This window comes from Tamandua tetradactyla, chromosome 1 (genome assembly GCF_023851605.1).
Source record: "Tamandua tetradactyla isolate mTamTet1 chromosome 1, mTamTet1.pri, whole genome shotgun sequence".
NCBI lineage: Eukaryota > Metazoa > Chordata > Mammalia > Pilosa > Myrmecophagidae > Tamandua > Tamandua tetradactyla.
The window spans coordinates 116,838,425-116,852,060 of NC_135327.1; the positions used below are offsets into that span (position 1 = coordinate 116,838,425).

General features: G+C 34.7%; 1 protein-coding gene across 3 annotated transcripts in view; it reads right to left on the bottom strand.

Annotated features, from left to right (window-relative positions):
- Window positions 1–1,633: 1,633 nt before the first annotated feature.
- GLCCI1 (glucocorticoid induced 1) overlaps window positions 1,634–13,636 on the bottom strand; it is a 109,135-nt gene continuing 97,132 nt past the window's right edge. For all 3 annotated transcript variants that reach the window (XM_077122941.1, XM_077122930.1, XM_077122952.1), the window contains exons 7-8: window positions 5,730–5,850; window positions 1,634–4,526 (exon numbers count right to left, since the gene is read on the bottom strand). In XM_077122941.1, the coding sequence (XP_076979056.1) occupies window positions 4,181–4,526; window positions 5,730–5,850 (467 nt within the window). In that variant the 3' untranslated portion in view covers window positions 1,634–4,180. The remainder of the gene's footprint in view (window positions 4,527–5,729; window positions 5,851–13,636) is intronic.

Consider the following 13,636-nt stretch of genomic DNA (forward strand, 5'->3'; position numbering starts at 1 on the left):
CTGAATGGTACGGCTTGGGAGTGGTTGAGATGACAAAGTTTGCTGCATGTATGTCCCACAATTAAAAAAAGAAGCAACTAAACTATTCTAATGACAATTAAATTTCATTCATGATCTTGGACTGGATCTAATAATGGAGGAGAAAAGGCCCAAAGAACATCATCAGGGCATATGAAAAAAATAGGGATATAAACTGTAAGCTTCCTATTCATCTTAAAGTTCTTAAACTCAATAGCTATACTTAAGGTGGTTATATAAGTGAAAATCCTTATTTTTAGGCATATACATAGAAGTATTATGAGTTTCAAGGAATATGATGTATATATACAACTTACTCTCAACCATTCAGAAAACAAATTGATAGACTGATAAATGGATAGATAGAATGAAACTGCAAATGTGGCAAATTGTCAAAACTGGTGGATCTGGGTTATGGTGGGCCAGGGATATATGGAATTCTCTGCATGGGCTTTGTATTATTTTTGTAATTATCCTAGAAATTTGAAATTATCAAAGAAATTTTCAGGAAAAAAAAAAAGCACAAATTCCCCAGTACACAATTTAGTCTACCAGAATAAAATGATTCTACTCTGGTAGGCAGACATTCCAGAAAATTTTGCTATTTCTGTAAATGCTGTGGGGTGAGGTGGGGTGTTATCATTCATTTTGCAATATTTATAAATAAACCTCAAGGTATTATTTCTAGCTAGTGTAAAGATTAACATTAAAGTTCTTAGGCCTCCCACCCCTTCTTGTTCCTTGGGTTTATTTTTGTAAATACTGACTTATTTCTCAGGGCCATTGATAGCAAGTTTATTATACTATACAATGGAGTCAAGCAGAAATCGGGCTGACAATTCCACTTTTCCTTCATATCCATTTGCAATGGAATTTTTAATTGTATAGGGCAATTTTCTGCCTAAATTATATATTATCCTCAAATAGGCAGCTGATAACTGCCACCATTAAAAAGTAATATATTATTTTTGTGAGCACAAAACACAACTACTATTTTTAAGTTCAAATCTTATCAAGCTCTTTGATGAGACATGCTTTAGGAATGAAGGGCACTCTGCTGGCCAATTATTTCTCAAAGTGGTTTGTTTTGCTTTTGTGCCACCATACAGCCTACCTCGATCCTATTTGGATTAAACGGGCATAGTAGTAACCCTCCTTTGTTTTGTAAAGCTTTTCCCCCTATTAGTTTGAATCTAAATAGAAATAAAAAGGGTAAAAAAATAAAGTTTTATTACTTCAACTCTCTTTACAAGAAATATACAACTTTCCCTGATGTGATTCCACTAAACTTTAAACACTGATTTCCATAAATAATTCTTAGGTATATAATATTGTAGTGGGGACATTTTCTTTATTTAAGGTGCTCATATCTGTGAACAGAACAAAGACTTGGAACTTTAGACATCTAGCTTCTTACTTTGCAATGGAAAATGAGTAAATTAAAAGTCAAGAGGAAAGCAAGGCTGTAGGAAGCTGATCCAATTAGACACCCTACAGCCCCAAGGATGCAGGTCTGGGATTCTATGCACGCTGAATACTGCCATAACCCGAGCTGAATTCATCTGTCAGGTAATGCACTAGCAACCTCATTCTTTCCAAAAATACATGGAAACTATTCCAGTTTTACTAATAACTTTATTTAAATAAGACACAGATACCTCTATACTGAAAAAATACAAAACAAAAGCCACACATTTCCTTGTGTAAAGCCATATTGTATGGTAACTCGAATACTGTTCAGCACAGTGGCTATAATTAAACAGTACAACTATATACAAAATTTAAACAATTTTTGACAAATTTCTACAGCTGAATGTAGGATATATTTGAGCTCAACAACTTCTGTGAAATTTACATGGCAAAGCATAAGCTTTAACACATTTGGTTCAAAACTTCAATATATGCTAAGAACAAATGTACAACACAATTAATATTTAGCTTCTCGTGAGAAAAAAAGCACATCACTATAAATATCGTATATTAGATTTCATCACCAAAAAAGCATATTCAGTCCTTTTTCCTGAAATAGATATTGATACTATTTGCATCTTATTTGGACAAAAGCAGAGCACAAGATCAACACATTATGTAATGCTAAACCAGATATCAGAAGTTAAATGGAGCTCATATTTATCTTACGGAACTAGTATTTTTCTCCCTTTAACCATAATCTACAAAATATAGTATTTTCATCAAGGCCTGAGATTATTAGGGTTAAAGGTGTATGCTGCTGAAAAGATTGTTTAAAAGGTTCCCCTGTGAAAATGGCAAAAAGTAAACTGAGTCCTTTTCTCCATGACAGTCTCCTACAATATAACACTGACTAATTTAAAGGAGCTAGAATGCACCTTCAGGAGCGATTACTGCAAACTTTGGTGGAAAGAAGAGAATTGGGATCATGACAAAATAATACACAGAACATACACACACAACACAAATATATACACACACACATATCCGTTTCTTTTAAAAAAAATCAATGGTGTTGCTTTCTTCTCTATCGTCTTACACTTCTTTGACTTCCTTAGAAAATAAACAAAATGAAAATCTAGGAATGACTGAAAGGAACTGAAATGCTCCTGTAACTGTAGGCACATTTCCCTAATTCTTAAAAAAAAATTGTTCCATACAATTTAGGTGCAAATGAAACAATTCTAGGTTTTACTGAATTGAAAGCAATGGAATAAAATGACAAAAGCTTCCTTTGCGCTTGGATATGCTTCTTTGTGCTGGAGAAAACAATATCTGAAAGTTGGGTTCTCCTACTGTCCAAACAGGAATATCTAGGGTTTTCTCTACACTTTGTTGAGAACTTAAGTCTGCAAATTCAAGGCTGTCTACTTGGAATTATGCTCTACTTTGCACGTCCAAAAGTTTATCAGAACTACTCATGATGGTATTGAGAGGCTTATATGAAACAACTTCAGACTACTACTTTTGTAATTCACCAAGTAGCCTGCTTACTAACATTGCATTACTTCTGAGACCCAACTATGGTTTGTTTACACATGAATACAGCTCATGCACTTAAACTGTTTGAGAAAACAAAACTTTGTAAAGCATTTTGTTTTTTTAACTAGTAAATTAAACAATTTCCAAAGAGAAACTAAACATTAATATGTCTTTAGCTAAAACAGTAAGATATGTCATGACCCAAATGGCCAACATAAAACAAAACAAAAACCCTCAATCATCCCTATGAAACTTCAATTGTTTTTAAATTATACACATTGTCTTTAAAATTCATCACATACAATGTGGAATGTATATGTACAGCCTAGTACTGAACATTTCATTTGCGACATTGTAACAGTCTGAGCAACACCTGAACTTTCAAAAAAGCCACATTTACAAATGTTGAAACAGTGAATCCAACAGTTGTTTTACTTGTAACCACATGACAAAGTGATGTCACACACCACAGATTTGCTGGTTCTCCTCATGTTCACCCATGTCCAGGATTATCGTTCTCCTAGGGTTGAATGCACTTCTTATTCCAAAAATGCGGAATGTAATGAGAAAAGGGAAATGCATAAAATAAGGAAAGGCAAAAGAGTGATGTTCCCTCTTTAGCTTTTTAGCTGTGAAATATTTAATATCCCAAATATGATATACATTCCAAGTTACCTGAGTTTAGACTTCAACTGAAGTACCTGAAGCTAGGCCATAAGGGTGGGCACTGTGCAACTGCTGTGGCCGTTTTTTTTTTTTTTTGCATTGTATGTATTACAGAAGTTAGAAACAAACACCTGGATCAATTGTAAACATAATCCTGAAGTACAGTATTTTCCATAGGACAAAACACAGCAAGACATTTTCTATATAGACAGGCAACTTTTTGAAATAGAGCTTATTTATACTGAAGAATTTGGAACAAAACACAGGACACAGTACTAATCTGTCAAACATACTATGAAATGCATAGTCTCCACTTACAATGCTGAATGACACATACTTTGCAAGCATTACTGCTTTCCACAAAAACTGCTCAATAGGAGTTCCATCCCTGCCAAGACCAGAGTTAAGAGATATTTTATGATGCTGATAAGTATTCTGTTGGTGGTGGTGCTGTTCAGAAAGTTTATCACTCCATGCAGATAGATGTCTGAGATCTAGTTCCTAATCCATGGAACACAGGGTAGAGGCCGGCTCCCCCTTTGCTTTAGATGATCACGTAGTTCTGAGGAGAGATGTGCTCTTCAGCCTGCAGTTCCTGCAGAAGCTGCTGCTGCTGGGATGGCTGTTGGGTAGAGACGTCTATGGGACCCACTGTGCTGGTGTCATTGGAAAGAGATGTAAAGGAAACCCGGGATGAGAGCTGCTCAACGGTCAGAGTGGCCAGAGCTGAGCTCTGGCCTGAGTTAGGAGAGTTCTTGAGCATCAGGTCAGAGGCAGGTAATAGAGGGCCTAGAAGTTTTACAGGACAGAAAGCTGATCCGGTTGGGATGAAATTAACCTTGTTTTTGTCAGGACATGAAAAGAGAGGGGCTGAGATAGGCTGACGAGACCTAAAACCATAAAACAAAATTAGGGTTACAATCATTACAAAGTTAAGCACTTTCTGAATTAACTGGAGTTCTATAAAACAGTTTAAATGTGAATGGCAGGGAATGGGGTTAAGTGTACAAAGGGGTAAACATCTTCCATAGCACAAGTCAGCTGGCAGACTATTAATGTACACAGCACTGAAGTAGTTTTTGAAACAAAAGGATTTCCAAAAGGACTGGGCACATAATACATTTCTGCAGAGATCATTAGTTTGCTTTCAACCATGTACAGATGGTTCAAAATCTCTTCCATAATTGAGGGTTATACAAGGTTAGGATTACCTTTTCTGCGGAGAAAAAAATTATACTGGGGGAAAAATTAGCCCATCAAGTATTTAGTTTTAAGTATTTTCTCCTCTTTCTGCATCTCTATATGTATTTCTATTAACATAGATTAAAAAAAAAAAATTCAGTAGTCTCATCAAGCGCCAGTCAGCCTAACAGAGCAGGCTCCAAGGCTCCACCTCTCCTCACATTCTCAGGAGTAAAGCCATCAACTCCTGCAAGACCAGTCTCTGTCCCCTACTCAGTTGCAGAAGGATAGCAACCTCCACTAGGCACCCACACTGGGACAAAGGGATAAATGAGTCCAAGAGCAGCACATAGGCTTTTTCTGAGCTATTCTGTAACATGTTTACAGCATGAACCTCTTTTCATTAATTTCTAATTTATTTAGAAATGCCAAAAACAAAACAAAAACAAAAACAAAACAAAACAAAAACCTGTGAATACAAAGTCTGAATTCAATGAAAAATACACATGCTAGACGTGTCTGTGGGGGAAGACATCCTCTTGCTGTGGAATCAATCACTGTTACTAGGCTAGCCACACATGTATGTTAACTTTGCTACCAAGTGTTTTTTTTTTTATTAGCCATCTAAGTTAACAGAGTTCTTGCAAGGAAAATTCTCAATGATTTAAAATTGACCTTTTAGGTGGTAAAGATTAATTTCCAAATATAAGTCATACTGACTTATATTTCCAGTATACAGACTACAATTCTCCTTCAATAAGATCTCTTTGCCTATTCAGTACTCTTTGAGTATTTGCTTTTGAAACACATTATCAGCTGCATAGAGCAGCTGATTCAACTGTCATCAACTGGTCTCAGTGAAAAGCTTTACAGCTTTGCAGATCCTGGCTGATAGAAAAGACATTACTTACGCCATTTCCTCAAAGACCTTCACTCGCTCACATCCCTCTGGGGGCTCCCGTTTGAACATGTAGCTGTTGTTTGGTTTGGGAGATGAAGCATACTTGGGTAACGGTGAGCTACTCCCACTGTCTGTAAATTTAAAGCAGTTATATTAACTAGTGATTGAAAGCTCTTTCAAAATTAAATTTGATTTCCAAACAAGCAGCCTTTTGAACAACTGATCCACTACTGTCCCTTGGCTTATACCACCACAGAGCTTCTTTCATTGCTAAGCTATTTCTAATACCTTAGTGTAGTATTTTTTTTCTGCATAAAAGCTTCAATGCAACAGAAATCTACGATGCCACAGAACATAAAAGGAGGATATTATGATCCAGAAAACTGTGCTCTGAATAAAGCAGAGCTGTAATCCTTTCTGAAAATACAGTATTTATTACATATTTCAAAAATGTAAATGAATGTGATAATATGTAGAAATTGTGCAGAAGAATAACAAGATATTACAAAAATACAGGGTTCTTTATATCTGTTCACTGTTCAATCAAATTAATTGAAAATTTTAGTATGCGGAATAAACTTCATTACAAAAGTTCTTAACAGAAAAGGTACCGTTATTAAACACCATGAATAATGTGTGTGCAGGGAAAAAAACAGGGTTATGACACATAATGTCTTTTTCCATCTCCCCAAAATGAAATCTGCTTAAAAGTTTTGCCTTCAAAATGTTTACACTTAAGAGCTGCCTCTGAACAGTTTCATGTTTCTGCTACTCTTTGAACGACATTGAGAAATCCAAAAGCTTGTTTTCTTCAAATTTATGACCAACAAGAAAAATAGGCTATTCATGAAAAGCTATTAAAAAAACCTATATTCAATTCCTCCCTTTTCCTACCTGGCAAAGGATTTTGGAAATTCAAATCTTTGTAAGATGCCAAGTTGTAAAGTCAGTAACATATTTGTATAAATACAATAGTCCTATTTAAACACATTCTGACTTACTAAAACTATCCCCACTATTAACATACTAATAAGCACATGATCTATTGACATGTATTATTTTCATATATTTAGAAAGATGGTATTAGTAACTTAATAATGTGTCAAAATTTTGATAAGTTGCTTTAGAGTATAGAACACAGTCCAACATTGAGAAACAAAGTGATAGGAATAGTTTGTCATCATTAATGTAGTATAATGCATACTTAAAATATAGAATTAAACCCTGAGGCGCACTAATAGCGTGTCTTGTGAACAATTCAAAGCACATCTGTTAGTCTTGGGTATGCAGATCTATGCTTATAAATGAATATGACTCTACCTCTGCTGAGAAATCACTGCCTGCAAAATAATAAGGCCACACTCTTAGGAGAGCTGGAACACTATATAATTTCTTCATTACTATTGTTACTCATGTCTCAACAGATTATTTAATAGAACAGTCTCTTGGAAGGAATTAAGTCTTAGAATTAAGTTGCACTTCTTCAAAATCCATTCGGTATTGAGGATTTTCTTGTTAAAGTCAACATTTATCTTGCAACTTGCTTAAACAAATGGGAGGGAAGAAGGGAAATACGATTTTATCTTTCAGTATGATGCAAAACTCCACAAGCCTGATTAGAGGTCTGAGTTTGCTACTCTTTACTTGAGTTAGGTTAGACCACAAAGACTGGTCTACATTCAAAGACTGGTGAGAATGAGGCTTTGAACTTGGTGTAATACCAAAAACACAGCTTTGCCTCATTTTACCATCCAACCAGCAACAAGCATGCAAAAGAAATAAATGAGATCAAGAATACAAGTAAGTAAGTAGATAAGGCATGTGATGCCTCCATGGAGATTACTGCTGGTGACAATACAGCCCACATGGTTACATAGCCCAAAACAATGGGCTTTCTACCTTTAACGAGCCTTTTATGCCATCAGTAGGGGTGTGTGTCAGCAGTCAAGGATCCACACTGTAACACATGGATAGTGTCACCTTGCCACATTCATAGTCTCCTGTGTTCTATTTCTTCCTGCATCATTAGGCATACCACATTATTTCTTTCACAACTTATATTTATGTCTTCAAAGGATTTTCCCAGTGTTGAAAGCTAGCTGTGAGTTGGCTAATCTGCGAAACTGATTATCTTCCCATTAACAATAGTCAATCATAAATTAATTTTTTTCCTTCTTAAAAATGTTCTAATTTCAGAGGCTTTAAATGTGTTTTAGAATTTCATCCACTTAAACTTCTTGCTCTTTGGGGGGGGGGGGGAGGATAGATTAATGCTAAACAAAGAAATATATCTTCTCTGCCTTTTCAATAAAAATTATTCAGCTTTCTGTTTAAAAATGCATAATTGGTGGTCTGAAATGACAAAGCTTGAAAGAAAAAATATTTTGAAACTATGAACGAAGACTTGCTAAAATTTGAGTGTTTACTTCAGGTAAGTGTATAAGAAACCTGGTAGAGTGCAAAGATGAACAGGGAATGGAGAACCTAGTCTCTGGTTTTTGTTTGATTTTTTGCATGAGTAGGCACCGGGAATTGAACCCGGGTCTCCGGCATGGCAGGCAAGAACTCTGCCTGCTGAGCCACTGTGGCCCGCCTTAGTCTCTGGTTTTAACTGTTAATATTTGTATAGTTGAACACAAATGCTTTTCTGGGCTTCCATTTGATTAAAGGAATAGTCACTCCTAACTCTAAAATTATGTGATTTAAAAAAAAAATGGCTCTAACGTACAAAGAAGGAATACTCCCAAAATATTTTTTTTTGCTTTGTGAAGTGGCATACTTTAAAAACAATTTATGTGACCAAGCTATCCTACTCATTTCATTCATACAGATGTCTAATCGGTCAGAATCCTATGTTGAATTCAATAATCACAATTCATTAAAAGAACATTATAAATATGAGGTGAGAATGCCTTCTTAGGAGAGTCAAGATGAAAAATCTCATGGTAATTTTAATTCAGTTCTTTTTGGTCATTAGCATGTTTTCTCATTAATTTATCCCATAGGAAAACAATGTAGGGTAATAACTAGAAACATAATTGAGATTAAGTTAAATGTTAATTTATGTTCTTATAATAGCTTAACCAATGTCAATTAATAAAATTAAAAGCAATGAATATGATTAATTACCTATCTTTCTGTATTCACAATAGTTTCATCTATATTTATGAGAACTACCCAATACTAAAAATCAAGAGTATGGAAACATTTTATTAGGTATTTTATTATTTTAGTTCTTGGTTATGTATAGAAATCATGTTTAACATTAAAATACTAGTAACTTCTCAAATATTTTTAGACACATGTTAATGAAGTTTTTAAAAATTAGAACAGTTATTACTGAGATTTGGAATTCCATATAGAAATGACATTCTCTAATGTAAAACTACTTGTACTTTTATAGTTACAGAATTTTCTAAATTTTTCCTTCATTATATCTGGTTTATTAAGTTTTGTGGCTCATGATTTCAGCATTAAAAAAATCATATATATATAAAGGTTGATTGATGTAACAGATATGTAAAATTTTTACCATAGTTCCATTCTAGCCCTACAGTCTTTAGATGTTCTTTATTTCATACTATCAGATTACTTTACCAAATTAAGTTAAATTAATTCTAAAACAAGCAATATAATTACAGAGCAGTGGTTCTTAACTCTGGCTTCATACTAGATGCATCAGAAGGTGTTTTATTAACACCAATTTCCAGACCTCACCCCTAAGAGGTTCTGACTAGTCAGGGGAGGATGCTGGTAAACTCCCAAGTGCTTCTGAAATACAGCCCAAAAATTGAGAACCAGTTGTGAAGAGATTAAGAACACTGGTTTGGAGTCAGGCCACCTGACATTTACCTAAGCCTAGCTGGCTGCATGATGTAGCAGCTTGATTTTTCATCTGTAAAACTAGAATGATTACTGATGTAATAGCTGCGAAAAACAAGTATAAAAGGATTAGGATAGTGCCTCAAACAACGAAATCTCTCAATAAATAGTATTATAATAGCAGAAACAGCAGAAACTTTCCTAATTTGAAAGTTAAAAATGGTGAAACATACAGTAAATATATGCATATCCCAAGTTCTCTTGGAAGGAGAGAGTAACAGAATGTCTTTTAAAATAGATCTGTACACTCTAACTCTATTCAGAGTTACACAGAAAAAGATTTTGTTTCTGGCTGGGAGGAAAACTTTGTTTCTAGCTCTAATATTTTCAGGATCAGTTTCTCCAGATTTTGTGACTGCCAGTTCATGATGATATCTTTTAGTATATAGAGATTTATCAAATCTGAAATTAAAATCAATGCCTAAAGTACACCAAGTCTATACATTACTGTGCAGAGAAAAACATTTTTACAGTCAGTGAAAAGATAACAAATAGAAGGTAATTCTTATTCCAGCTAGAATAACTTGGGAAAATTAACATAGTGTTTTCAACCAATGCTATCATCAATGACTAAGAGCATAATTAAAAGTTATCCAAGAAAGTTAGATCACAGATATGATGAACTAAAATAGGACTTAAACAGAATTACCATTCTAGTGTAAAATGATTTCTTTTGCATCAGGAAATGAAATTATCAGCTGTCATGTGGTTTGATGGCCTAATGAAATCAGGAGGAACACAACTGTATAGCATTTCTTGGAAACAAACTTTTGGAAACAGATAACATTACTGAAAAAGCCTGGATTGTCAGTTAATTCCAAGACCAAACTATGAACTAACCAACACATTTGGTTTTTACAAATAGTCTCTAAAGTTTCTCTAAAATTTCATAGTTAACCTTTTATGAGAACATTACAGAATATTAATAAAATAATACATCAGCTATAGCTAAGATTGCCTCTAGATGAGAATTCAATAACGGATAAAGAGGAAAAAAATAACACTGTAACTTTTAGTACTTATATTTTTGAAATTCAAATTTGTTTTTTGATAAATGGGACTTGATTTACAGTCAAAATGTTAGGCCAATTAATTAGGTATTTGTCACATGTGAGAGATGTTTTGCTTTATTTTATATTTTAATCAGTTACTGTTCCATCATAAGAATTTACTGAATTGATAATTTAAACATCAAGTACAGGTGCTTCTCTTTTTGTGTATGCACAGTCAGTATAATGCTTCTCTCCTACAAACACAAACCTGATGTACAGAACAATTTATTGTCTCCAAATCTTATAGTTGTTGATATGATAATGCTCATTCACAGTCTGACATTATAGCTAAAAATGAAAGCAAATCATCTAATTGAAGAGTGTCCTCAAATTTATAGATTGAAACCATGCCTTTCATACACGTAAGTCACAAGGGCAAAACAAAACTGAAAATAAACTGCAGAGTATACAGAACATTTTATATCTTGAAAAGTAATATATTTAAGGATTTCAATTTGATACAATCTTATTTTAACAAGATTTTTAGATGAAAAATTTTCAAGGGTATCAGTTATGAAAGAACTGAATGAAACCCGTTATTTACATTAAATTGCTCCTGAATTATCCTACAAGAAAAAAAAATGCTTATCTGAACACTGAATTGAAAAGTTTTCCATTTAATTTTAAATACTCACTCAAAAACATTTACTGGGTGCATAGGTGGTTCAGTGGTAGAATGCTCGCCTTCCATGAGGGAGACCCGGGTTCGATTCCCGTACCATGCACTGCACTCCCCTCCCAATCCTCCCCCCACTAAAATAAAAACACTGACTGCATATTAGCAATGTGAAAAATAGAAGGTGAAGCAAAAATCCTATAAATGTTGTCTGTGCATTAGATGAAATTCAGTATTTCCTTTCTGTTTTCATTCTTGCTAAAGGGAAATTATAACATCTTAAGGCAGAAATCAGCATCAAACTTTAAACTTATTATATTCATCTTCAAGCCTGTTACTTCTCTGTTATTCCTCATCCTGTTAATGGTGGTAACTGTTTCTATATCTACCAAGCTAGAACTTTGTCATCTGTCCCTCTTTCTCCTCTCTCATCTAATACATCTAATTAGCCATGATGTGCTGTGAATTCTTCCTCAAACTCTCTCATCCAATTCCTCTACCCTATTACCCCTCCTCATCTTTGCCCTACAGCTGTGATCTCGAGAGAGGTGTGCAAAACAATCTACAGAAAGGCAGGAAGGAAATATTAGAACTTCTCTACATATTGGCTTTTTATCTGTCAAAATAAGAAAGTATGCTTTACTAACACACATTTAATTTGTGAGTTGAATTATATACATATATAATTTAGAACTATAGGAATTTATTTTAGAAGTATAGATTTGAAAGTGCTGACGGGAATATACAATAAAAAAGTTAAGCCTAGACTATTAAAATAGTATCTTACCTTGCCCTCCTGCTAACTCTACTTCCATAGTTCTACCTGAGTTGTATTCTTTAAAAATAAAGCTGGTCATGCTGGTTAGCTGACAAAATATCTTTGTTTGGCTCTTCATTTCTCTTAGCAGGCCTACAATAAGCAGGGCCCCTTATTGGGCCTTACTGGCCTTACTACCTCATTGCCTTCAACTCCCCACTGTTCACCACATATGCTCTAGCTACACATTTTCTTACTGTTATCCACACATTGGGCCTTTTCACAGTTGAATGCTTGTATAAAGACTATTCTTTCTGTGAAGGCAGCAAGATGTAGTATGACGTTCCTATAGAAGATCTTTGCTGGCATCTGGTGTCACAGAATTGGGAAAAGCTACTGATTTTCTCTAAGCCTCAGTTTCCTCATCCTTAAAATAATGACAGCATCATCTACCCATAGGATTATAGTAAGATTACAGGAGATACTAAGCATATTTAATCTTCATAACAATCCTATGAGGCAGCGACCATTATCAGTTCCAATTTACAGATGAAAACATTGAGATACAGAGAGATAGAATAACTGGCTTAAGGACACATAATTAGTAAGTCGCAGAGCAGGGACTCAAACCCAAGGCTGATCCAGAGCCAGAGTTCATTACGCCATGCATCTACTTCACTAAGTTTTGATCTATCTCAACTTTAGTGTCCACATTAGAAATATAAGGAGGTGACTAGATGATCAAAATCCTTTCACTCTAACATTCTATGCATCTAATTAAAGGTTTACTGCTCAAGCTAACAGCTTGGGTCTGCCTTCTACTTAGTATCACAGGAAGATACAATGTAAGCAATGGCCTCTATGCTTTGATATTTTTTCTTAGAGGAACACAAAGGATAACAGGTGAGCTAGAGGATGCCCTATTATTTTTTCCCCAGTCATGACCAGAGCTTAACTCTGTTACCAGCATTACCAATTGGGAAAAGGAGAAGGGGAGATACGTTTTACTAAAGTCATTTCCTTTCCAGGAAGTTTGAACTTTATTACTTCTTTCCCACTAAAGGTTTAACACTGAATCAGTACAGTCTTGGTGTGGTTACTCTTTACTGTGTGTATGTGTGCGTGTGTGTGTGCGTTTACAGGAGTATCACACTCTTCCTAAACATTCAAAAGCCTAACACATATAATTTAACAACTTAGAGAAAAAGCACGCAGCTATAAAAATATATCCTTAAAAAATGGACAGATCATGAAAAAAGGTCTTAAAAGAAGTACTAAAATCAGTCTTTCCAAACCACTGCTTTATGCTATGCACTACTGTAGGAGCTGAAAACAGCAACGAAGTTGAAATAAAGTTACCTCCTCCTGCTGGGGCTTACATCCTGATAAAGGAGATTACATGAAATGTATACACAGGCATATTTAAACATTTTTGTTTGCTTATATTCTAGATTCTGGGCTATAAAAACTAGAACTAAATTGTACAGTTTCAAATTATGAAAAACAACTCATCCATGACAAGCTACCATAGCATCTGCCACTGGCACAATTGTGAAAATTTCAGAAAAGGGGAAAGGGCATTTACTAGGTGCTTATTACGTGCTGGCAGA